Here is a 26,695-nt window from a genome sequence, read left to right on the forward strand (position 1 = left end):
AAAGAAATATTTAAATTTGTTTAAATGTTGGATCAATCGTTCATTTTTATTTTTTTTTTTTTTTTTAATTTTTTTTTTTAGAACTTTATCAGTTCAAGAGTTATTAAGCCTTGCAAACATATAGTTGAACCTTGATATTCAAACAATTTCATAGAAATGTTCAAATTTAAATTTGTTTAAATATTAGAATTGTTTATTTATCTTGTGCATTGTTGTTTTTTTTTTTGTTTTTTTTTTAGAACTTTTATTTATCAGTTCAGAAGTTAATAAGCATTGCAAACATATAGTTGAACCTTGATATTCAAATTAAATTTCATTCAGTTGTTCAAATATAAATTTGTTTGAATCTTAGGATAGTTTTTCATATTGGTAATAATATTATACACTATCTCTCTCTCTCCCTATCTCTTGGCAACTCCTCAGAATGTTCTAGGTTTTAGTGTGCGTGAAATTGACTGACAAGGCTGATCCTGGCCTTGAACTGCCTTTCAGTGAGGGCAGGCAGCTCCATTTTCATTTGGAGGGTTACTGTGGGGGTATTTTTTTTTTCTCTCCCTCTTTCTCTTCTCCTCAAGGTTCGCACGTCAGTTGGCCTGGAAGGTGGCTGTGCCTTTGGCGATAGTTTGCCTTCAGATTTGCCTGTCCTTGCTCTGGATCTTCCATGTGATACCATACTTCTTCTATTATAAAATATAAGAAACGAACAAAAAAAAATTTTTTTGTGGACTGTTATCCTCATCAGTTGTTGTTTTTCACCATGTTTCGACCAACTTATCCTCTGGCCTTCTTCAGGTGGTTAACTATGACAGGATAGGGATGCTGAGTTTCTTAACTGCATCTCTGGCAATTACTGCCTTCCATAGTTGTTGTCGCCTCACCATGTTTTTGGCCAACTAATCCTCTGGCCTAGTTTGGGATTGAAACCGCTATCTTCAGACACTGCTCACCTGGAACCGTAAAGATTCAACATCTCTATCCACTGCGACATGGGCTCAAAGCAGGCCATAGGATTAGTTGGCCAAAATGTGGTGAGATGACAACAACTATGGAAGGCAGTAATTACTGAGGATACAGTTAAGAGACTCTGCATTTTTATCCTACCGCGGTTGACCACCTGAAGAAGGCCAAAGGAATAGTTGGTTGAAGTGTCGTGTATCAATAGCAACTATGAAGATGAGGATAACAGTTCGCAAATAAATAAATATACAAAGGATTCCAATATCCACGGCTGGGGGAAAGGTGTCTGTCTAGCCGCACTGATTAGTTGTGATACAACGAAACAGTATTGAATGTGGATGATAAATTAAAGTCCCCCCCCCCTCTTTGGGTTGAGCACTTTGTAAATATATTTTCACCCGACGCGTATTTAAAGCGATTAAGCGATGCCCACTATTTATTTGAAATGATGGCTTGAACACTGTCTGCAACAGGCGAATGTGGATTTAGTGCACACTCAAGGAGAAATATTTATGGCACTGATTCGTTAGAACTATCAACTGTCAACGCAATGGTTGTAGGTTTGATCCACGGCTAAGGAAAAGTGTATGTCTAACCGCACTGATGAGTTGTGATACAACAAAACTACTGTATGTGGATGATTATATTTATATATATATTTGTTGTTTTTTTTTTTTACGATAAATATGGTTAAATAGTAGCCTCGCCTCAAAGCTCATTTTTATTTACTTAGAAAGTCACCCATAATTTATTTGGACGTATATAAGATTTTATTTATTTTTATTATTTCTTAAAACAGTAATCTACATACAGGTGTGTTTCAAGGTAACTACTTCTCATCAGCGTACCTTGACTGTTTCTAGGAATCAAACTCCAGACCATGTTTACCACAGTTTGGTGCGTTAACCGTTCCGCCACAAACTCCCAGATGACTTTAGTTTATTTTTATCACTTATAAATTTAGATTTGTTTTTGTTGTTGTTGTTGTTTTTTTTTTTTTTTTTTTTTTTTTTTTTTTAACGATAAATACAGTTAAATAGTGGCCTCGCCTCGAAGCTCATTTTTATTTACTTAGAAAGTTGCCCATAATTTATTTGGACGTATATAATATTTTTATTTATTTTTATTATTTTTTAAAACATTAATCTACGTACATGCGTGTTTCAAGGTAACTACCTCTCATCAGCATAGCTTGACTGTTTTTATATATATATATATATATATATATATATATATAGTTGGGCCTTAATATTCAAACTTAATTTCATTGATCTGTTCAAATCTAAATTTGTTGAATATTGGATCAATTGCTCATTTTTTTTTATTTATTTATTTTTTTATTTATACAGTTCTGAATTTTTGACATGATTTGATGTGAATGTTTTAATGGTTGGATTAATCGGACAATTGTTCTCATCTTGATTGTTATCTGCACAACGTTATGGTCAGGTGTAAAAGTCGCCATGCTTTGGCAAGAAAACAAGGGGGTCGCTCTGCATTCTAAGGTTTCAAATTTTTAGATCTGGTTGGAAGTAAATTTACATGAATTATAAAGATAATTTAATTATCAGAAAACCCTAGGTGTATAATTTTTAATTAAATCCATCAACTAATTGTAAGTTTTTAGAAACATAATATTTACTAAACTAAGAGGTTGCTGGTTTCAGTATAGTTAATCACATGTTATCCGTTTTTTAAACAGATTTAGTTTTTTTTTATGTTATCACTATGACTGATAGGAGAGTTAAAAAAAAGGGGGGGAGGGAAAGCAAGGAAAAAAGAGGGAGGAAGAAATGGAAGGAAAAAAACTTCCATGCTGTTTATATATAAAAAATAAAACAGTAAAATGAAGCAACTCTGAAAAAATAGGGTTCCCTGATAATTTAATTATCTTTATAATTTGTGTAAACTTACTTTCAAATATGGCAACTTTCATTTATTGTTTCAAAAGTTAATAAGCAAACATTCATTGAAAAAACAAAAACAATGATGAGTTAAATGAATCAATAAAAAAAAAGACAAAATTTTGTCGTCAAAATAAAAATATTTTATTTTCAAATCAGAACACGAGAATGATTCTTTGAATCTTTATCATATTCCGTAAAATTTTCCTTTGAAGAACAACGTATATTCCCTCCAAAAATTGCTGTGAATCTTATGCAACATTCGACGGACCCTCACTGAGTTGGATTCTTGGTTTATAAGGATTATTATTCTGCAACCATTCAGCCAACCAACCCTGAAATAGTAACAATTATGCATTTTAAAATCAAGAAGTAAAAATTAAATTTACAAACAAAAAGTTCTGTAAACTTAAAAGTGAATATAAATATTAATATAGTATACTAGCAGTTCAGACCCAAGATTAGTGGAGGAGTTTGGTAGAGTTTTCAAAGGTCAAATCATTGAACTTTAACCCCTTAACAGCCAAATTTCTGGCCGAAAACTGATTAAAAAGATTTCCCCAAATCTCAATACCCTTTATGTAAAATCTCGAGTCTGTAGACTGAAAATTGACAGTGTTTTGGTAGAGAAATGTACACACGCGATTTCACTTTTATAAATATATAGATTATAGTTTATATATATATATATATATATATATATATATATATACACGTATATTTCCGATTACAAAAAAAAAAAAATGATAGGCAAGAAGTTCTTTATTAGAAGTATGCAGAGTAAATTTTCTTTATTGCAGATGAAAATATGCTGACCAATTTTTCAATTAATTTGCATTCATCCTAAATCATAATCCCTTTTCATGAATTGGTACTTGTACAGTTTAATCAAGACATTAAAAAATGAAAATATCGGGGGGGAAAAAAAGAAGCTTATATTGTACATATCCGTTATGGAATGAAGTTCTCTGAAAAAAAAAAAAAAAATTCACTTAATTTACATCAAGTAGTTTTTTTCCTTTATTTTTTATTTTTTTTTTTTTTTTACAGCGAAAAAACAATTTATGATACCGAGTAAAAATCACACTCAAGATGAGAACAGTAGTTCGATGAATCCAAATAATACGAATAACTAATCCTCATCTCAAAAATTGAGAAATGTCACATCGAGCAAAAGGTTCGATTTTTAGGAAGAAAAGCTAGTATTAAAGTTGGGAGGGAATGTTGGCACTTTAAACTGAATTATCTCTCCCTTGGCTTGTTAAAAAAAATTCAAAGATGGCTATCTTTAACGTGCTGTTATAGAAACATGTTTTTCCGCTGTAAAAAAAAACAGAAAAAAACTACTCAATCAAATTAAGTGAAATTTTTTTTCTGGAGATCTTCAGTCCAAAATAGATACGTACAATGTAACCTTTTTTCGATATTTTCATATTTTAATATTAAACTGTACAAGTATCCAGAAATTTTATTTATAATAGGACTTTCATATTTTGGGGATTCTTCAGACGACTGTTCTCATCTTGAGTGTTATTTTCACAATATTTCAGTTGATGTAACTAGTGCTGTACCGATTAATCGGAAAAATCGGTAGTTTTCGGGGTATCGGAATCGGAAAAATTTGTGCCTAATTTCCGATTCCAAAACCGATTCTTTTAATATTTTATTATGTTAATTTTTCATTGCTGATACCATTGATAAATATTTATTCCTTTTAAACTATTAGTAAAACTAACCTCTATAGATCATGATAACATTAAAAGAAGATCTAAATTTATTTTATCTGCATAAAATAAACAAAATAAAACCTGAAACTTTGCTAGATAACCTTTAGAAGGATGCAGTTTATTTTCAAGGTATTGAAAAAATTGTTTAAATTTAAAGAAATATTTTGCCAAGAAAAATAATATCAAACATTATTGCTAATTAAACATTAAAAATATACATGAATATATCAAAGTCTGGATAAAATAGATAAAGAGAAAACATTTAGAAATTTTTCAAATTGAAAAAGAAATATCTACATTTAAAAGTAACCCCCACCCGCATGGAAATTCTACTTTTGAGCGATATATGTGAACCCACTAAAAACAAAATTATTTTAGAATTTAGGATGGAGAGTTTGTAGCCCATATGTATAAATTTTAAAAGAATCGGAATCGGTAATTGTATCGGAATCGGGAAAAATTTTGGAATCGTCCTATCACTAGATGTAACGCTCAACCTTCAGGTGTATCTTGTGAAATTTGGAAATATTTTTGTCAAACCCAGGAATCTGCACAGAATTTCCACAAGGACCCATGACATAGTACTTGGTAAAATTCAACAGAAGATGAAAACAGTAATCCAAAGAATCCAAAGAATCAATCCTCATCTAAAAAAATTCAGAAGTAAAATGATAGATCACGAGCGGTACCTGTGGAAATTCCACAGAGGACTCTTTCATATGTAATATATTGATGTTGGCATTCTGTGGATGTTCAGTGTAAATGAAGATGCTCTGATATTATTGTAGCTTTTTTGTTAAAACTGCAAAAGTATTTATCTAAGCTAGCAGGGACTCTCAGCATAGCCCGGTCATAAAGTATGATTAAATATATTTTAGTTCTTGGAGATTTCGTATATATTATTATAGAGTTAATGTTCTCTTGATTTTTTTATATATTATAAAGTTGCGATTTCAAAAATAAAAAAAGTATATCCATATGACTTGGGTGCATCAGCTTGAATCGAAACCAAAACTTAAGAATTCTTGATAAAATTATTTATGAAAAAAAAATAGATAACTGGAGTGCCATCAGCTGTAATTGAAACCGAGACCAAAACTTGTGAAGAATTCTTGGTAAAATTATTTATTACAAGAAATGGAAGTCCATAACAATTAAACGACAGTCACTCGGATGTAAGCATGACACAGAAAATAAATAACACACTCTATCCTATTAATATATAGATATTCAGAAATCACAGGTTTTGTTGTAAATTTGGTCTTTTTGTCTACTCTGTTACAATCATAAAGAATTCCAGCTTCTCACATTTAACAGCTTTATACTCGATTCGGTTTTATACTGTAATAGAGACAAGTATATTTTAAGTTGTGCTGTATTATAAACACGGTGACTTCAGAGTGTGTCATAAATCAAGGTTTTATCCTGTTGGTTAATTATTAACCTTTGATGGTTAATTATGAATTAAATTAAAAAAACATACCTTGTTTCATATAAGATCCATATTGGAAGTCACATCGACGCTTGACAAAATAAATTAACACATAGCCATTTTTTAGTCTTAACACAGACAAGGAGAGGAGACTGTATTTATTTACATATTGACATGAAGAAAAGCAAGTAATGTAATCATTCATTTATAAATACATACAAAAGGAAGTAACTCTAAGTTACTCAAGAAACTTAACACGTCATCATAAACCCAGACAAGGGGAGGTAACTGTTCACAGTGTTCAAGAGAGATAACTTAGATTTCACAGTATTAAAACACGACTAACATTGACAATTTCCAATATATCCAATCCGGAAATTGACAGATTGTTTATAAAATCGGGTTCTCAAAGTTACTGCTGAAAGGTCGAAGGCAGTGAACTTATCACCTAAAATATGTCGCACTGAAAATACTGCCAGTGATTTTTATTCTTTTTTTCTGTCCCTTTCTTGTTGATAGGTATTAATGTCCATCTGTCTTTCTCTTCCTATAACGTTACGTGGCATATACACTTTATTTTAGTAATTTGTAAAAATAAAACTGGAAAGAAATAAAAATTCAGGTCAACATTTTTTTAAATTTTCAAATGGAATTTATTACTTCCTAAACAATGCTTCTTGTTTTTTCTAACTAACTGTTAATTTTGTCTTCCATGAAATTAACAAAACCCAACCCACTCGACACCAGCTTAAAAATCTCTCATCGCCACTACGGGGCCCACAAGTCCATCTCATCTGGCAAACGTTTTTCTTTCAGCTCAGACCTACGCTGGCCTTAGCCAGTCATTTCTCACCCTTGACTTTACACATCCATCCATTTATCGTCTCCGGCATGGACTTTGCTTCTCCCAACCACATGCTGTCCTTTTTTCTTTTTTCTTGTCACGCAAGCCCACGCGCACTTCCTAATTTGCATATGTGCCTTTTCGGCTACTGCTGCTAATATCTTCACAAGCCAGCTACCCTACAGCCCCTGCTGATATTTTCTCACACTCATACATGCTCTGTTTCAACAAGTGAAGAATTGTAATTGGCGATGGGTTGCAAAAAGTTGGATTTTGGATGAGGTTTGCCTCGAATCGGTCCCCAGCTCTGCTCAATATTTGAGTTCTACAAAAATGCTCTTTAAATGTTTAAATAAGCCGAACATGCAGGGTTCCCCTCCATGAATGAAAAATTTACTTTGACCATGACTAATGTTGGTACAAAATTATGAAAAAATCCAAGGTGTTGTTATTGAGGAATGTGCAAACGGACGAACGATTTGGGGGCAATTTTACACCTATAATGAGCCTGAGGAGGCAACCAGTTATCCCAGAAAATCTGTTCTGGCAAAAATTTACTTTCACGATGACTAATGTTTGTGCAAAAGTTTAAAAAAATCCAAGGTGTGGTTATTGTCATGCCTTGGACGTAACAGTCATTCCAAAAATGTCTCCACAGTATGGACAAACTAAGACATTCTCTCCAGCAAATAATCAAGTCATACTAGAAGGAATGGTGGAAGGGTGCATGAAAAAGGGGTAAACCACTGAGAAGATGGCAATGGAAGAAATCCTAGAAAATGACCTTCAGTCTATCATGGAATGGAGCTGTAAATGGTCGATAACCTTTACTGCTACTAAGACTAAGCTTCTTTCCTTTTAACAACCAGAAAAAAAGCCTTCTCAGCCAACGACTGCCAGGACAAATAACATCCTGACAGAAAGCCTACCTTTCAAACACTTAACCTTATCAATCACAGGCAACATGTATTGAAACAAATACATTGAGGACACTGCCAATGTTGCTGCAAAGAAGGTGGGTTCCCTCTACCGTGCTAGAAAATAACTCACACAAAAGAGCATCCTATATCTTTACAAAGCCACTAACCCATGCATGAGTATTGTTGTCACCTCTGATGCATCTATCATTATTCTCTCATTCTTAGACATGGTCTAAAAATAATCTCAAATCTAATAAGTTCTGCACTGTCAACCAAGTTCCAACCTCTGTCCCATCACCGCAATGTTGTATTCTTGTGCCCGTTTTACAAGTACTTTAATGGAATGTGCTCTAATGAACTCGTAGCATTTGTACCCCCTTCGACGTACATACACCTGACTAATCTAATTTAACAGCAAAATCCCACCCCTTCACTGTTGAGGTCTAGATGCCAGAAAGCCTTCTATTCTAATAACTTCTCCCCCCACCTCGATTGTTAGACTTTGGAATTCTCTCCCTGTATCCTGCTTCCCTGACTGTACTGACATGCAGAAGTTTAAATGTAATGTGAACAGACATTTTGCTGTTCAACTCCCCGTGGTACCCTGTTAGACATCATCCCAAGTAGTAGCTCTTTACATTCCAAGTATGCCGTGTTTGGGATGAAAAAAAAAAACAAGCCTAACACTATGAGTTGGAACAATTACATTGAAAGCATTGCCAGGACTGTTGCGAAGAAGGTAGGTTCTCTCTACCGTGCTAGAAAGCTACTAATGCCCGAAAGTATCCTATACCTCTATAAGGCCACCATTCGCCCATGTATGGAGTATTGTTGTCATATTTGGTCTGGTGTATCTGCTACTAGTCTCTCACTCCTAGACAAGGTTCAAAAGAGAGTTGCCAACCTAATAGGTCCTGAACTGTCATCTAAGCTTCAGCCTCTGTCCCATCGACGAAATGTAGCATCCCTCTGCCTGTTCTACAAGTACTTTAACGGTGAATGCTCTGACGAACTGCAAGCACTTGTACACCCTCAACGTAAATACCCCCGACAAATCCAACAAGAAGCTAAATCCCACCCCTTCACAGTAGAGATCCCTAGATGTAAGAGAGCCTTCTACTCCAGTAGTTTCTTCCGCAGAACCGCTAGACTTTGGAATTCCTTTCTGAGTTCCTGCTTCCCCAACTGTACTGACATGCAGAAGTTCAAGTGTAACATGAACTGACATCTTGTTGCCCAACTTCCCACATAGTACCCCTGTAGATTATGTCTCTGAAAGTAGCCCCTTACATCAAAGTGGCAATGTGCCTTGTTTGAGGTTAAAATGTAATATGAGATACATATATAATATACATTTTTTTTTTTTATTGGAATCCTTTCAGATAAGTAATTTGTATATTTATTATTTGCAAACTGTTATCCTCATCTTTGTTGTTGTTGTTGTTTTCACAACGTTTCAGCTAAATATTCTTCTGGCCTTCTTCAGGTGATTAACTGCGACAGGATAAAAATGCTGAGTCTCTTAATTATACCCTCAGTAATTACTGCCTTCCATAGTTGTTTTTATCTCTTCGGGGCCTTTGATGCAGTGGATAGAGGCGTTGAATCTCTATGGTTCCAGGTGAGCATTGTCTGAAGATAACGGTTTCAATCCTAGGAGAAGGAGGAGCATACTGGCCTCGTAAAAAAAGTTGCCTTGGCAGCTCGATCAACATTCCCCAGTTAGGGCATCTCAGGCAGTAAACACTAAATTTAATCCATCCCAAAGAAGAATGGCCCACCTCTGTTAGACTGATTGTCAAGAACAAATCATCGACATAATAAAAATGATGTCTCTGACTTTCATAATTGAAATGTGGAAGACTGACTGTTACTTACTTCTTTTCCACTGTAGGGGGATGTGATTCAAAGTTGGAAGAAGTGTCAAGCCAGGGCCCCTAAAGGAGAAGCATTCTGGTCCTGAAAAAAATGCCTGAGCAGTCTTGTCAGCATTCCCCAGTTAGGGCTCCCCAGGCAGTAAGCAATAAACTTATTCCACCCCAAAAAGAGGAGGTAAGGCCTGGAATAGTGCACCTCCTATGATTACCATAAACCAAGTCTTTATTTGTATTTTTAATAACACAATTACTGCAAATAAAAATAACACACTGCAAATGTTATTTTATAATTTTGTTAATTTTTATTGTATACTTTTCAATAATGTCCTTTTTCATTATATTTCAATAAATCGGTTCACAATAGAAATACTGAAAAACAATAAAAGTGATGGAACTGATTTGCCTTGTTACCACTTCCGGTAGTGATATGCCAGGAATTAGGAAGTATGTTAGCTGACAATAACCCAATTTTGGATTAACATGACTCGTGTATTTAATGAAACATCTATTGTTATATATGAATTATCAGTATCACAAGTTTTGTCCTTAAAAACTTCCGTAGGGCTTATCAATTGAAAGTCAAAGATAAGGGGAGACTACTCTACCATAACCAAAATATCCATACATGCTCAGATTAGTAAAGAAAAAAGTATTTTATGTGATGAAAATAAAGCATAAATGCTCTAAGATTAATATATATATATATATATATATATATATATATATATATATATATATATATATATATATGAGAGAGAGAGAATTAATGACAAAAAGTTATATTCCAAAATTCATGATGTTGACCATCTTATAATTTATTCCTTTAATTCGGTTGACTTATACAATTCTTTTTATCATTTATTCTCTATATTGCTCTGTAATTACATTGAGCTTCTTAAATAAGGATTGATATATATTATAAGAAAAGATATTTCTACAGATATATATATATATATATATATATATATATATTTATCTGTATAATTTTGTTCATTTTTATTGTATATTTTTCAATAATATTCTTTTCTTATATTTTATTTTAATAAATTTCTTCGCAATAAAAATACTGAAGAACAATAAGCACAAAGAAAGTGTTTTGACTCTTTGCCGGTAGTGCCACACAGAAAATTAGACAAGATGCTAGCCGACTATAACTGAAAAGGTCAATCAACATTGTTTAATTTTTAATTATAAGGAAACTGGAAACCATTGCGTAAACATACATCAGCATGACTTTTGCTAAACAGAAGTCAAAATAATATAATTTTTTTTTTTAATTTAACCCATTAAATTAAACCCATTAAATTAAACCCATTAAATGCTTTGTTATATTTGTTCATCATTTAAAATGTTCATAAATTAATTTTTGATCGATGTTTCTTATTCAAATCTTACCACTGGATCTGAGGGTTTCACTTTGCTTAACTGTGTAAGGCCCTTGAGCAAGGTTGGATTCACTGTTTTGGCCAAATAATCTTTGACCAGCTGATTTGTTTGGATTGGATCCAAAATACCTAGTGAAAAAAAAAAAAATCAATCAATTTCTATAATAAAATCCATAAAATGTTTTAACATTTTTAAATTTCTTTATTGTATCCTATAATTCTATTTCAGCTTTTAATGGGGAGAGGGGGGATTATATATATACTAGCCAAAGTACCCGTTGACATTGCATATATTATATGCATTAAATCACACCCCTCATTAAGGGATGGATTTATATATTAAAATTTTTTTTAAGTAGAGTTGTAGATCTTTTTACAAATGGTTTCAGTTTCTATTGACTGGGAAGGGGGGGTAATTTAAAACTTTTCTTTAACTCCTTCTCATGTTTTCCATAAGATATTTTGAAAAAGAGATTCTTTTTTGTTGTGAAAACTAAAATTAATTATATATGACTGCCAACCGTGCACTGAAGTTAATCAAGAGATTGACCATCACGAAGTAGTACATCTCCTTTTTGTTTTTGTTTTGCCGTGTAGGGAGTTGAGCTGCAAGATGTCTATTCACATTACACTTGAACATGTCAGTACAGTTGGAGAAGCAGGAACCCGAGAGGGAATTTCAAAGTCTAGTAGTTTGAAAGAAGAAACTATTTGAGTAGAAGGCTGTGCAGCATCTAGGGATCTCTACAGTGTAGGGGTGGGATTTTGCTGCTTGTCAGGGTAGTTGGAGATATTTATGTTGAGAGGGTACCAAGGGCTTGGGGTTTATCGGAGACATTTTCCAATAAAATACTTGTAAAATAGTCACAGGGACGCAACATTTCATCGATGGGACAGAGGTTGTAGTTTGGTTGACAGTTCAGGACCTATTAGGTTAGCAACTCTTTTTTTTTAACCTTGTCTTTGATATTAGGTTAGCAACTCTTTTTTTAACCTTGTCTTTGATATTAGGTTAGCAACTCTTTTTTTTTAACCTTGTCTTTGATATTAGGTTAGCAACTCTTTTTTTTACCTTGTCTTTAATATTAGGTTAGCAACTCTTTTTTAATCTTGTCTTTGATATTAGGTTAGCAACTCTTTTTTAACCTTGTCTTTAATATTAAGTTAGCAACTCTTTTTTTTAACCTTGTCTTTGATATTACGTTGGCAACTCTTTTTTTTAACCTTGTCTTTGATATTAGGTTAGCAACTCTTTTTTTTAACCTGGTCTTTGATATTAGGTTAGCAACTCTTTTTTTAACCTTGTCTTTGATATTAGGTTAGCAACTCTTTTTTTTAACCTTGTCTTTGATATTAGGTTAGCAACTCTTTTTTTTAACCTTGTCTTTGAGAGAGACTAGTGGCAGTTGCACCAGTCCAAATGTGGCAACAATCCTCCATGCAGGAGTGAATGATGGCCTTATAGAGGTACAGGGTAATCTCAGGTGTAAGTAACTTTCTAGCATGGTAGATAGAGTGCACTTTCTTTGCAGCAGCCTTGTATGTGGTAAGTTCTGTGAACTGCTGCTAGTCCTAACATCACAGGCTACCTTTCTTACTACCAAGGAGAGGATGTATAGGAGCTGTGTGGGGAATGTGATGCTGTATGTGGATAACTGCTTGGTCTTGACCAGTTCTCACTTATTCTCAAACAGGCAAAACACCTCAAGATTTCATAGATCGCTCACTCTCATCGACCAGGTTTACAGCTACACGGTAGAATGGTGCAGATGCAAGCTGGATAGATGAAGATTTTAGTACCGAGTTTGTTTCAGGTCTGGAACAAAGCAGAGATTGAAGGCAGCAGAAAGTGAGAGGAATATTGCTGGTGTGATTGTTGATATCATCCTCTCCTTGACCTGTTGCGGTGATGATAGTCAAGGTATTTGAAACGATTAACTTCAAGGACTTCCCTGTCGAAGCCGATTCGTTGTTTTTCATTTCATCCGGGTAAAATGTAAGTTACGCAAACTGTTACAAATTCTAACATCGCAAGGGATTCCTCTTACTACTACTAAAGAGAGGATATATATAGCAGCTGTGTCGGGAGTGTGTGGCTGTCTGTGGGAAAAGTGCTCAGCCCCACCCAGTTCTTACTCTCCTGTCTTCAGCATAATAACAGAGCAATAATCCGGTGAATATTCCATGTCAAAGTGGATCAAATCTGCATATTTAACCATCCTCGTAAATGATCTAATTATAGCAAATTACTTCTACAAACGATTATTACGCAACTGCCCTAATGACTACAATACACACATTAACCCTTACCCTTGAGTGGTTTTTGGGTTTTGATATGTTGTAAACTTTTTGTAAAAAAAAAACATCTCTTATATCAAGGCTGAATATACGAAAGCCTAATCGTGATCAGTTGACTATGTTGGTCTGGCAATGTGTTGAGAAAACTGACTCTTAGATAAGAAAATGCATTAGGGTGGAAGAAAGTTTGATGATCCAAGAAAACTTGAATGTAAATCGAGAATATCTGACAATCGAATCTGAATTGAATCAATTCTCAAAACTGCCAAACTTGAATGAACTCCTGACAATCAGTCTGTTATCTTGATTTGACCATATTGAAAGGAGCAGTTCTTGGATGAGAAAATACAGAGACTTTCAGGTGGAAAGCTGGATGCAAACCATCAACAAGGATCTTAATGCAATTTGGATAAACTCTTAAGAGAGACAAGCTTGAAGACTAAGATTGCAGGTTATCAGAAAATATCAAAGGGATTAAAATGGATGAGGATACAACAGTTCATCCATTTATCTGTCACGCTTAAGTTGGAAATGGACACACTTTTATTAGTCTTTTGGATTACTGTCGTACGAGGTGCCTTCAATAAGTTTCCAGACTTTTTTTTGTGCAGGCATTTAAAATTGTCGTTAACCCTTGAAAATTCAATATATGTTATTGCTATTCATCATAAGATGTTTAGCAATAACATATACTGAGATGATTGACTAATTTTATGATTTCACATTCAAATTAACAGCTACAGTAGGAATTGGAATACACCCTACTAAAGCCTGATTGTTACAGCTGATGAATTTCAAAAATGCAATCTTGATGTGAGGACACTTTAGAAGAACGATATGCAATAAAATTCTGTTTTAAACTTGGAAAAATGTATGGAATGCTTTAGACTGCTTTTAGACCATCTTGCATGAATTGAGCATCAGTTTTTGAGTGGCATAAGAGATTCAAGAAAGGCAGGGAATTTGTGAAGGATGACAAAAGGTGTGAGAGGAGATAAGTGCACAGTTTGATGTCACGTTTCTGTGGCATTTTTTCCCATTTAAAACAGAATTTTATTGCATATCGTTCTTCTAAAGTGTCATCACGTCCAGATTGCATTTTTGAAATTCACCAGCTGTGACAATCAGGCTTTAATAGGGTGTATTCCAATTCCTGTTGTTCATTTAACCTAAAATCATAAAAATTGGTCAGTCATCTCATAAGATTTATAGTAATAACATACTGCATTTTCAAGAGTCTATGACGATTTTAGATGACTGTACAAAAAAAAGTCTGCAAATTTACTGAAGGCACCTCATATGTTTTAATATATAAATTGAATAAAACGGATTAACTATAAGATTCTATTCAAAATTCTGTGCAATAGATTAAGGAAAGTCTGGCTTGCACAGTAAGAAGTGATTTTACTGCATACTAGTATCATACTAATGATTATGGTCGATGCCTCCATTCAGTCTCTAGAGAAAATGGACACCGCTGTGTTGGATATTGGCAGGTGACGCCGGGATGATAAACATCCAAGGGGTTGCATTGTCTAATGGAATGTATAATTTGATTCAGAAGTATGTGAGAGGTCATTGGTCAAAGGATTGAAATAATAGACAATGGGAAATATTAAAAATTCCGGTAGGAAAAGAATGTTTATATAAATAAATCGTCACAAAGAGAAAAGCAGGCAGTCGGTCAGAAAGAAGCAAGGCTGTCATATTTCTTTGCCGTCAACATCCAATCCAACCCTGCACCCATCTTACATGCCTTCAAAACTGTCAAAACACCAGTAATAACTTATAATCGAAAACTGATTTGTCGGTGTGAAATAAAAACAATATATTTTTTTATAGATCAGCTGTGTTGTGCTTTACTTGCTGTCAGTGTGTATATATTGTGGACCAGTGACAAAAGTAGATGTTAACAATTATATAGACTGGAAAACGCATTATGAATACATAACACCAGTAAGGGTAGCCGTGTGTGTAATTGTGAGGCAAGGGCTGTGCAATCCCTAACCCTAACACCTCTCCAGAATTAGCACTCCTTGGGTCCACTGGCAAGCAGAGACCCCAAGTGACGGGAAGCATTGCCGAGATAAGGGGAGAGAACATACACTACCTGGAATGCACAAATGGTCACCCATTTTAGTACTGACCAGGTTCAATGTTGCTTAACTTTGGTTATGATAATGTCTACAAAACCCATTGATTATTAAATTGAATAAAAAAAACAGAACAGATGGAAAGTAGAGATGACATACTTTCTGGAAAAAAGAATCGGATTTCTCTTTCGGCACAGATTTGGTTTTCGCTTCCATGGACTGCGTTTTGTAGTTCATCATGTCCGTAGAGGGCACGGATACTGTAAAAAACAAAAATTAAACATATATATATATATATATATATATATATATATATATATACATACATACACACACAGGCACTCATATATATATGCACACACCCATATATATATATGCATACACACGAACCCATATAGATATATATATATATACACACACACATATACATACATGCACCCACATATATATACACACATATACATACATACACATGCCCCCATATATATACACACCTACACACGTGTGTATATATATATATATATATATATATATATATAATGTGTGTGTGTGTGTGTGTGTATATATATATATGATGAATAAAATAATAAAGATAAAAATAGAAAATAATCCTCTATAACACTTGACATTCACCCAGGATGGGTTGAGCTGATCCTCCCATAGAACACACAGCATCTCAGCTGAATGCAAACCACTTATGGCAATCTGCAGTGACCATGATAGTAATGGGCAGCTAGTCTCGGAACCAGTAGCGAACACTGTGAACCAGAGCTAGGTTGAATGTCAAACTTGATGGTGTTTTTGTTTAGCCTCCCAGATGTCTTTGCAATCTTGTGTATAGGTAAAAGAATTATCTACTCCTATGTTGAAATAATACCCGGGAGTTATTTGCTCTTAATACAGGAAGTACTGGTGAGTTATCTGCCCCTTAGTACTGTATAAAAATAGATGGAAGCAGCCATTTGTTTTTTTTTGTTTTTGAGTGGAACTCAGCAATGAACAACATCTTCCGTACTTTACACCTTGAAGTGGTTCTTGAACTTTGTGGATAAACTCTTCTGGAGTGCAGCATAGCCAACCCAGTAAAGTTGAGAGGAATGATCCTGACCATTTTGCAAAATCACATGTTTTTGACCATCGCCATTAAAGTCAAACAACACCAGGTTCGCTTCTGTACACAGCCATGATCTCTTTGCAGTTTAAAATCGTGTCTGCTTATCTCGTGATCTATTTACATTGTTGCCAACACTTCTGAAAATAATGTTTGGTATTTATGCAGAATACGGACTGTACTAAAAGCGACATTTCATTGTCATATTCTAGCAAGTTATATAAAATGCTGAAAGGTGCCAAAATGTTTAACCAGGGAAATTGCAACAGTGGACAATTGACAAACCCAATAAAAATATATAGAGAAAAATTCAAAACTCTTTTTTTAAATTAGTAAGTCAACATCTTCAACCCATACATAGGCTTGAAAAGGTATAGGCTAAAAAATAAGAACCTTGTGCAGTTTACTGACCATGCTAATTTTTTTATATGATTTTTAAGTTAAATTGAATTCTTGCAGTATCTTTTGTTTATTAAATTGTGAGATGAAAATATAGAATAGTTAATAAAGCCTCCTCCCCTATATGAAGAATAGCTTTCTAAATTCGTATTATTTGGATTCTTCGGACTACTGTTCTCATCTTGAGTGTCATTTTCATGTTTCGGTTATTTGGGCGGAATTTCAAACAGAACCCTTTATTTACTTCACAGGGGTAGCATGTGCTTTTTCCGTCAATCATGACTTCATGACTGGATAGAGGTCCTAATGAAATTCGCAATTGTATTTTTGGGTCACCCGCACTTAGAATTGAACCTTCAACCTTCAGGAGAATATCACTTTTACAATTCATTTTTCCAAGTACTCTCACCACTGCACATGAATTTTGGGAGCTGTAAAATCGATTTTATTTCTAATTGCAAATATCACTACAGTAATTGAAGGTTCAATTCTCAGTGAAGGCGACTGCAAAAATACAATTGCGAATTACTTAGAATCTCTATCCAGTCATGGCTGACAGAATGAGAGCATGCTACCCCCATGAAGTAAATAAAGAGTTCCGTTTGAAATTTCATCCAAATTCCTGAGTTCGGTAGAAACATTCCAGAGTTTGACAAAAGACACTTGAAGAAGATTGGAGATTACATCGACCGAAATGTCATGAAAATGACATTCAAGATGAGAACAGTAGTCCGATGAATCCAAATAATATAAGCAATCCTTATCTCAAAAATTCAGAAATGTAGCTTTCGAAATAATAACAGCCCCCCCCCATCGGTGATGTCAATCATTATGCATTTACATACGCGCTATGTTACAGTTTACTGACCATGCTAGTTTTTTTTTTTTATAGGATTTCCAAATTAAATTGAATTTTTGCAATATCTTTTGTTTATTAAATTGTTAGGTGAAAGTTCAAAATAGTCAATAAAGCCCCCTCCCATGTTAAGAATAACTTTCTAAATAACTACATTATTATTTCAGCACACTTCATAAAATGAAAAATTGTCCAAAAATTCATTATAATAAAAAAAAATTGTCTGCAATAAGTTGTTGCATTAAAATTTTCTTCGTAACAAATAAAAAATAGGTTTTTCATAAAACTTGTCAAATGAAGAAAAATTTTTTTCTTCATTTGAATTTTTTCCTTTAATTTAATTTTTAAAGCTAAAATTTTTTTTTCCATTAATTTTTAATTGTATATTTTTTGTAAAAACAAATTTTTTTCATTGTAATTTCTATATGATTGCAACATCCATATTTAACAGCAAAAGCAGCAGCAACATGACATGTATGCAAATGGTCAAGCCAGTGGGCAAGATGACGTCACAGTGGAGGAAGAGAGGGGAACTAAAAAGCAGAGAAATAAACGGCACCATGTGGTGAGAGGACCAGCAAAGCGTGGTGGCGTACAATGAATGTATCAAGATGGCAGAGTTTTGTTAACTCCATGGTGAACTAAGAGACTTTTAAAACAACATACGATGCATTGTTTGGAAAGTACCATTAATAAATGCCTTTTATTTCAACTAGAAAAAAAAGTGAGTCAAATTTCTTTCCTTTCTTTTATTTCTTTGTGACTGTCACTGCATGCAATGTGTGCATCTGAGTGTTACATGTAACAACGGTACACGATGACTGTTTTTTTTCGTTTTTTTTACACGGTGGTCACCACATATCAAGGCCCGGAATCCACTCAGGGATAAGGGTTATTGTAAGTACAGTACGTTAGTATGGAGATTTGATGAAGTGTTTACTTAAGGGGGTGGTTCATTAGGAATTTGTTAACGTTGGACTTGAAGACATCCAAGTTGTAGTCAGGTGGGAAGCAGGCAGACGGAACAGAGTTCCACAGGCGTGCAGTTCTAAGAAAGAAGCTTTGTTCATGGAATCCACGTTTTGATTTAGGCACAGATAAAGAGTGGGAAAAATTTTTCACAGTGGATTCGGCTAGATGGGTGTTTTTCGTGAAAGATTGGCGAGGGGGGACCAGAGATTGGAGTTCAGACGAGCACCTGCCATGGAAATAACGATAAAACAAGGATAGGCTCGCAACGTCTCTTCTGTGGGAGAGAGGTTGCAGGGTAGAGAAAAGGGAATCCCCCACTAAGCCACAAAGTCTATTTTGTACTCTGTCAAGGCAGGATAGGCTGTTTTTAGCAGCTCCTTCCCAGATATGGCAGCAGTATTCCATCCTTCTATATTTATGTAGTTTTTCTATATTTATGTAGTTTTTTTATTTTTAACATTTGCTAGCACTTATATACGGCATAATCATGCTGATATATTGGTTCCCATTAAATTACCAAAGGGTAGGGGGAAAAATGGCAAAGGACACCGGTTACGGAGTACACCAGAGGGTTACTTACCTTGAGAAACTGGGGATAGAGAGTGTCCTGGTATGAGAAATGAATACATGTTTTTATCCCTCGTGGGAATGATGCCCACTATAAACAGAGTAAGACTCTAGAATGAACTATATTACCTACCGCTCACGATAGAACCACTACGAAAATGAGTACCACTTTATTGTATTGTTCTGTATTGTAGTGTTGCTGTTTTCTTTCACACGTGTCAATATTGTAATGAATATGTATTTATGTATTTGGGCTCAGTCTAGTCAGACATTATGTGCTATTTGTGTTTGTTAAGTATTTTCTGTTACAAGGATTCAGTTAACAATAAGACTAATACTGCAACATATAGCATAAGCATGTTTTCATTAGATAATCAAAGTTAAGCTGGTCTTACCAGATAAGGTTGTCTGTTGATATTCATTTTCTGACTCAAACACACCAGATATTAAAACCACTTTGTTTTTGTTTTTTAACTTTTTGCAAAACTCAATCATGTCCTGCAAAGCCACAAACGAAAATCAACAGTCTCCCTCCCCCTCTCTTTTTCTTTCCCCCTACTTCCCTACTGGCTTCCTGACTCAAAAAAAAACACCAAACAATAATATTGTTGGCTTAATTAATAACCTTTGTTAGGTTAATTAATAACCTTAGTTAAATTAATTACGAAGTAAATAAAGAAAAACTTATCTTTATTCTTTAAATAACTTCATTGTGGAAGGTATATTGATGATGACAAAGAAACAAATCAATTAATACTTAATATTTTCTCAGCACACACAGATGCATGGAGACACATCTGTTTATTTACATCTGTACACGAAAAGAGCTATATACAATAAGAGAGAGACACATTGCATTATGCACCTTTTATACAAAGACAGTCAATCAAAGGGAGACAACTCAGGTTGCTTTCTTTAAAGTACACGTCATCAGTTAATAGATAAAGGGAGACAACTCCAAGCTGCCTACATACTTGAAAAATAAGGATCAAAGAGAGACAACTCTTCAGTATTCAAAAATGCAGTAAGATTGATAATTTCCAATAAATATTATATCTCTTTCCTTTTTCCTTTCCCTTTGCAAAGCTCAAACACGTTTTGCAAAGTCAGGAACGAAAACAACAGAATCCACTACAGGACACCAAAAACAGGCACGAGGGGAAAACAAATGAACAGATATCTAAGGAAATGGCAGAAACACTAGAGGATGACCTCCAATCTGTAGTAGAATGGGGACAAAAATGGATGGTCATATTCAATGCTGCCAAGACTAAGCTTGTTTCCTTCAATAATTACAAGAAACCTTCACTACCACCAATAGCAATGGCCAAGAACACATTGTCTGAAAGTACTTTGTTTAAACTCCTCGGCCTAATGTTTACAGGGAACATGAACTGGAATAGATACATTGAGAGCATTGCCAGGACTGCTGCAAAAAAGGTGAGCTCTCTCTATAATTCTAGAAAGTTACTTACGCCTGAAAGTATCCTATACCTCTATAAGGCCACCATTCGCACATGTATGGAGTACTGTTGTCACATTTGGGCTGGTGCATCTGCTGCTTGTCTCTCACTCCTGAACAAGGTTCAAAAAAGAGTCGCCAACCTGATAGGTTCTGAACTGCCATCTAAGCTTCAGCCTCTGTCCCATCGACGAAATGTTGCATCCCTCTGCCTGTTCTACAAATACTTTAATAGTGAGTGCTCCGACGAACTGCAAGCACTTCTGTCTCCTCGATGTGACTACACCCGACAAACTTGACAAGCAACTAAGTCCCACCCCTTTACAGTAGAGATCCCTAGGTGTAAGAAAGGCTTTTACTCCAATAGTTTCTTCCCCAGAACTGCAAGTCTTTGAAACTCCCTTCCGGGATACTGCTTTCCCAACTGTACTGATATGCAGAAGTTCAAGTATAATGTAAACAAACATCTCGCTACTCATTTCCTTTCATAATGACCCCGCAAATTATGTCCCCGATAGTAGCCCCCTACTTCAAAATGGAACTGTGCCTTGCTTGGGGTGAAAATTGAATTAAAAAAAAAATAAAAAAAATAAAAAAAATGAAACATTACGAATTAATGAAGATATAAAGATAATTAAATCAAAATCTGAAAATTGTTGAATAAATATTTGAAGATATAAACAACTTGAAGCATAAAATCTGTTTACAAAATGATTGGATTTAGCCTTAAATAACCTGAAAAGAGTTGATATTAGTGTTGGGACAATTAATTGGAATTGGAAAAATCAGAACTTTTGAGGATATCAAAATCAGAATCAGAATCGGAATCAGAATCGGAATCAGAAAAAGTTGTGCCTATTTTCTGATGCCCTAAAATGATTACTTTAATTATTTTTTATTTGATTTTGTTTAAAACAAAATCTTCCACTGTTGGTAGTAATAATAAAATAATAAATATTTATTGAATTTAAATTCCAGTAAAATTAAAATCTATAGATCACTTCATCCCCCACACGTGTGTTTTTACGGATGAGAAAATGTATTCATTATTCGTATTTTATGGTGATCAGGAAAACAACAATTTTATAGTGAAATATTTAAAGATTTATAAAGAATCGGAATCAGTAATTGTATCGGAATTGGGGGAAATATTGGAATCGTCCCATCACTAGTTGATATGCCATAAAACAAACCAAACCAAACCAAACCAAACCAAACCAAACCAAAATCAAGCAATGTTGAGCCTGGTCAGTACTAAAATGGGTGACCATTTGGTAATACCAGGTGCTGTATGTGCTTTGAAACCTGAAAAGACATGCTGCATGGAATAATGTAGCACCCTCTACGGCCCCAGAGGGTTAAGGGACTCATCCATCATCCATCCAGCATTTTAACATTGACCAACATTTTTGCACCCCCCCCCCCCCCCCCGCAAAAAAAAATCATGAAATTTTCGTTCAGCACCCTCTATCGATTTATGTAACCTGCTCGTAATATGTCGACGATAATGTGCTCTGTATTCTGCACAAGTACCTGATTGGATAAGAGGATATATTTCAAGAAACAACGATTGGTTACCTTTCAGGACAGATTTGTTGCGCTTTGTAAGTATTTGGAGGCCCAATAAGTTCGTCCCATATGTTGATAGCGTGACTCCGAGCGAGCAGCAGACAGATGATTGGTCCACTGCTCATGAACTCGACAAGACTTGCAAATATCTTCTTCCCAAAATGTTCGCTGTAGAAATCACTTGCTTGTTCGAGTGTCAAATGAACTCGACGTCGCTGTGAGTATTTAAAAAAAACAAAAAAAACACACGGTTAGGTTAATATAGTACTAGAGTTGCCCGGTCATGAAATACGCATAAATATTTCAATTAATACAAAAACTGAGACATGTGCATGTGAGTATTATGTTTTTTCTAAACACTTTACTCTTTGTAAGTAAAAAAAAATACACAAACTGAGATTGAAACCGAAACCTAAAGACAGTGAGTCAAGTACGTTAACCAACTTTATGTGATCTTTATAAGGTGTTTTCAAGCCTACTTATTCTTAACATAATGTGAACAGTTAGTGCATGCGCAGTCGTTAAACAGCAAACAGATAAAAATCTAATAACCCCCAACATACCAGTTTTTCAATTTTTACCCCTTAGCAGCCCTTTTTTCCGGATGAAAATGGATTTTAAAAATGTCCACATGTCTGAATATCCTATATACCAAATTTCAAGTCTGTAGATCAAAACTTCGTTGAGTATATAGGTTGAGAAATGTCTTCACACACACACACACACACACACACATTCTCACATTTATAGATATACTAGCAGGCCACCTGGTATTGCCAGGTCATAAAATAAGCACAAATATTATATTTTAATTAATGCAAAAATTTTATTTATTATAAATACAAATGTTGTAGGTATTAAACATAACGTTAAATTCCTTAAAAAAATTAAAAAATGAAGGAAAAAAACCCAGAAAGAAACTGAAACATTTTCATGCAAGTATTATGTTTTTTTTTTTGTTTGTTTTTTCTAAACAGTTCATTTCTTAATTTTTATTTAATTATTTGGACTATTTTTTATTTTTATTTTATTTTATTTTTTTTCTATTTTTCTCTAAAAAGTTCATTTCTTAATTTTGATTTAATTATTTGGACTATTTTTTATTTTTTTTTATTTTATTTTTTTTCTATTTTTTTATAAACAGTTCCTTTCTTAATTTTTATTTAATTATTTGCACTATTTTTATTTTATTTTTATTTAATTTTTATTTAACTATTTGGACTATTTTTTAATTTTTTATTTTTATTTTATTTTATTTTTATTTTTATTTTGTTTCTATTTTTTTTCTAAACAGTTCATTTTTTAATATTTATTTAATTATTTGGACTATTTTTTCCCATTTTTTTTATTTTTATTTTATTTTTATTTTTTTCTATTTTTTTTCTAAACAGTTCATTTCTTAATTTTTATTTAATTATTTGGACTATTTTTATTTTATTCTTATTTAATTTTTATTTAATTATTTGGACTTTTTATTTATTTATTTTATTTATTTATTTATTTTTCTAAACAGTTCATTTCTTAATTTTTATTTAATTATTTGGACTATTTTTATTTTATTTTTATTTAATTTTTATTTAATTATTTGGACTTTTTATTTATTTATTTTATTTTTATTTTTTTCTAGACAGTTCATTTCTTAATTTTTATTTAATTATTTGGACTATTTTTTTTAATTTTATTATTTTAATTCTATTTTTTTTCTATTTTTTCTAAATAGTTCATTTCTTAATTTTTATTTAATTATTTGGACTATTTTTTTTAATTTTATTATTTTAATTCTATTTTTTTTCTATTTTTTCTAAACAGTTCATTTCTTAATTTTTATTTAATTATTTGGACTATTTTTTTTAATTTTATTATTTTAATTCTATTTTTTTTCTATTTTTTCTAAACAGTTCATTTCTTAATTTTTATTTAATTATTTGGACTATTTTTTTTAATTTTATTATTTTAATTCTATTTTTTTTCTATTTTTTCTAAACAGTTCATTTCTTAATTTTTATTTAATTATTTGGACTATTTTTTTTAATTTTATTATTTTAATTCTATTTTTTTTCTATTTTTTCTAAACAGTTCATTTCTTAATTTTTATTTAATTATTTGGACTATTTTTTATTTTTATTTTATTTTTTTTCTATTTTTTCTAAACAGTTCATTTCTTAATTTTTATTTAATTATTTGGACTATTATCCTCATCTTCTAGTTTTTTTTTTTTTTTTCACAAAATTTCAGCCAATTATTCCTCTGGCCTTTGTCAGATTAACCGCGATAGAATTGAATCATCCAACTCCACAGCAATCAATGGTAGTAAACAAATGTTTTTCTTTTTTTGTTTTTCTATTTTTAGTTCTTATTAAGATAGAGCCGACAGATCGATTTTCAAAATATGTTGCTTTAAGCAAAAACAGTTGTCATGTCGAAAATAGTGATATATCCAAAAATTACGAAAATTCATGGAGTAGAACTGCTGTTGCGTTTTTAGTTAAAAAAGAACAAGAAAAAAGAAAGAAAGAAAGCTAAAACAAAACGTCAGCCATAAAGGTGGCGAATAGGGAGATAAGTATGCCCACTGTATTTGCAATCTTCAAGGTGTTTACATCTAGAGAAAATGCAATTTCCCTCCATTTTCCGTAAAAATTATTTTGGTGCTTCTTTACAATAGTGTGTCGTTCTCAGTGCTACCAGACCATAAAAATATCTGAGAGATTTTCTCAGAAAAAAAGCAAAAAAAATAAAAATAAAAAAATAAATAAATAAATAAAAATTACTTTTAACTATAAATAATTTTCTACTCGATGAATTTTCGTAATTTTGGGCTATATCACTATTTTCGACATACTAATTAAGTAAGTGCTGTTGTTTTAAGCAAAAACAACAAATAAAAAAAAGTATCGATTTGTCGACTATCTTAATATACACCTAATTTAAATTAGTCATTTTGTATTAGGATTAATGCATTTTCGACGTTTTCCGTAAATCGCCCGAACGAATCCGACGATAGCGCCGTTCTTATACTGCATAAATATTAAAATAGTTTGTGGAAAAAAAGTAGGAAATTTTGCCGAAGGGGGATTTAAAAATTGCAGATACTACACGTCGATCCCCCGAGTTTTAAATTGTAAAGAAAGCACCAACAAACCTGGAGGATGGTAAACCCAGCCCGCATAATAATGTCCTCAATCTCATTTGTCTTGGCCACAGCATCTGGTTTGATAATGGCCAACGTTCGTTCTAAGAAATTATTGGATTGCAACAGTATCGGAGAGTCAACCATTTTTTTTGAAGTAACAACAATAAATTTTTTTTCTTCTTTTTTAGACAGCGTCGAATCGAATTGCGGGTTGCTATGACGACATAACAATCAAATCTCGCGACTGCGAGACTTGATTGAAATAGTAGTTATACCGCGAGCGAGCGTTTATATTCCGGCAGCTTAAAATCTCGCGAGATTTCGTTAACAACGAACGAAGTCTCGCTTGACTTGACAACGGCTTCTTCGTCGTCGTTCTTCTAAATTCTTTAAAAGAACCGAAGAACGGCACATCTTCATCTCCCAGTCATTGTTATTATTACAACAAAAAGAATAACACCGCCCGATTTCTAAATGCATCATACGGTGAGACAGTTTGAAATCTGATAAAGAAAACATAACTTCTTATATATAAAAGTTTAAATAAAAACTTTTTTAACTAACACATTTCAGGTGAAAACATTATTACGTACTTACATGTCATGTCAAAATTAGTACAACTTTCACAAATTACGAAAAATAATCCAATAGATGGGCTAGATGTATTTTAACAAAATAAATAAATACAAGCTACAAGTAGGTTCTAAAATATGTGGATTTAAAAATGGCGGACCTTTAGTTTGTCAATTTAAGTTGAGGGTTATCTCCCTTGTTTATCATACAGAATTGGTCGCACAGCTATTCTAGATTCAAATATACCGTAAACCTCGATAATTTGATAAATTCTATTTTTACTTGTAATTATTTTTCTACTGGATCAGCTTTCGTAATTTTTGGAAATTTATACTAATTTCCCCATAAAGCGTAATAACATAATGGTTTTATTATAGTTTCTCCACTAAATATTTTTACAAGTTAGAAAAGCATTTCATCCAAGGCATGAAAATTGTTAAACAAAATGTTTTTACTATAGGCTTTAAAAATAAAGGTACAAGATTCAATTTGAAATTTATTTATCTTCAAAGTGCACTTTTTATAAATTTTACAAAGTAAGGTATAAAAATTTAATTTAAATTGAATCAAAAAATTACCTTGGATTTATTTTATGTAATGTGCATTCTGTTGCACT

At 33.1% G+C, this 26,695-nt stretch overlaps 2 protein-coding genes across 4 annotated transcripts in view; one reads left to right on the plus strand and one right to left on the minus strand.

Annotated features, from left to right (window-relative positions):
• Window positions 1-2,989: 2,989 nt before the first annotated feature.
• On the minus strand, window positions 2,990-25,803 carry LOC145265624 (nucleoside diphosphate kinase 5-like). Its single transcript, XM_080121660.1, has 5 exons — window positions 25,516-25,803; window positions 22,383-22,588; window positions 15,597-15,697; window positions 11,057-11,175; window positions 2,990-3,196 (listed from the first exon to the last, which is right to left on the minus strand). The coding sequence occupies exons 1-5, from the start codon at window positions 25,648-25,650 to the stop codon at window positions 3,113-3,115; spliced, it is 645 nt and encodes a 214-aa protein (XP_079977786.1). The 5' UTR covers window positions 25,651-25,803; the 3' UTR covers window positions 2,990-3,112.
• The window catches only part of LOC145265623 (uncharacterized), a 45,005-nt gene continuing 44,108 nt past the window's right edge, over window positions 25,799-26,695 (plus strand). Inside the window, exon 1 of one of the 3 annotated variants that reach the window (XM_080121657.1) lies at window positions 25,799-25,992. The gene's annotated coding sequence lies outside the window, so the exon portion shown is untranslated. Of the gene's footprint in view, window positions 26,080-26,695 lie in introns of all 3 variants that reach the window. The other 2 variants (XM_080121659.1, XM_080121658.1) reach the window with 2 other exon arrangements.

Source organism: Euprymna scolopes, chromosome 40 (genome assembly GCF_053919585.1).
Source record: "Euprymna scolopes isolate OS-2025 chromosome 40, ASM5391958v1, whole genome shotgun sequence".
Taxonomy (NCBI): Eukaryota; Metazoa; Mollusca; class Cephalopoda; order Sepiida; family Sepiolidae; genus Euprymna; species Euprymna scolopes.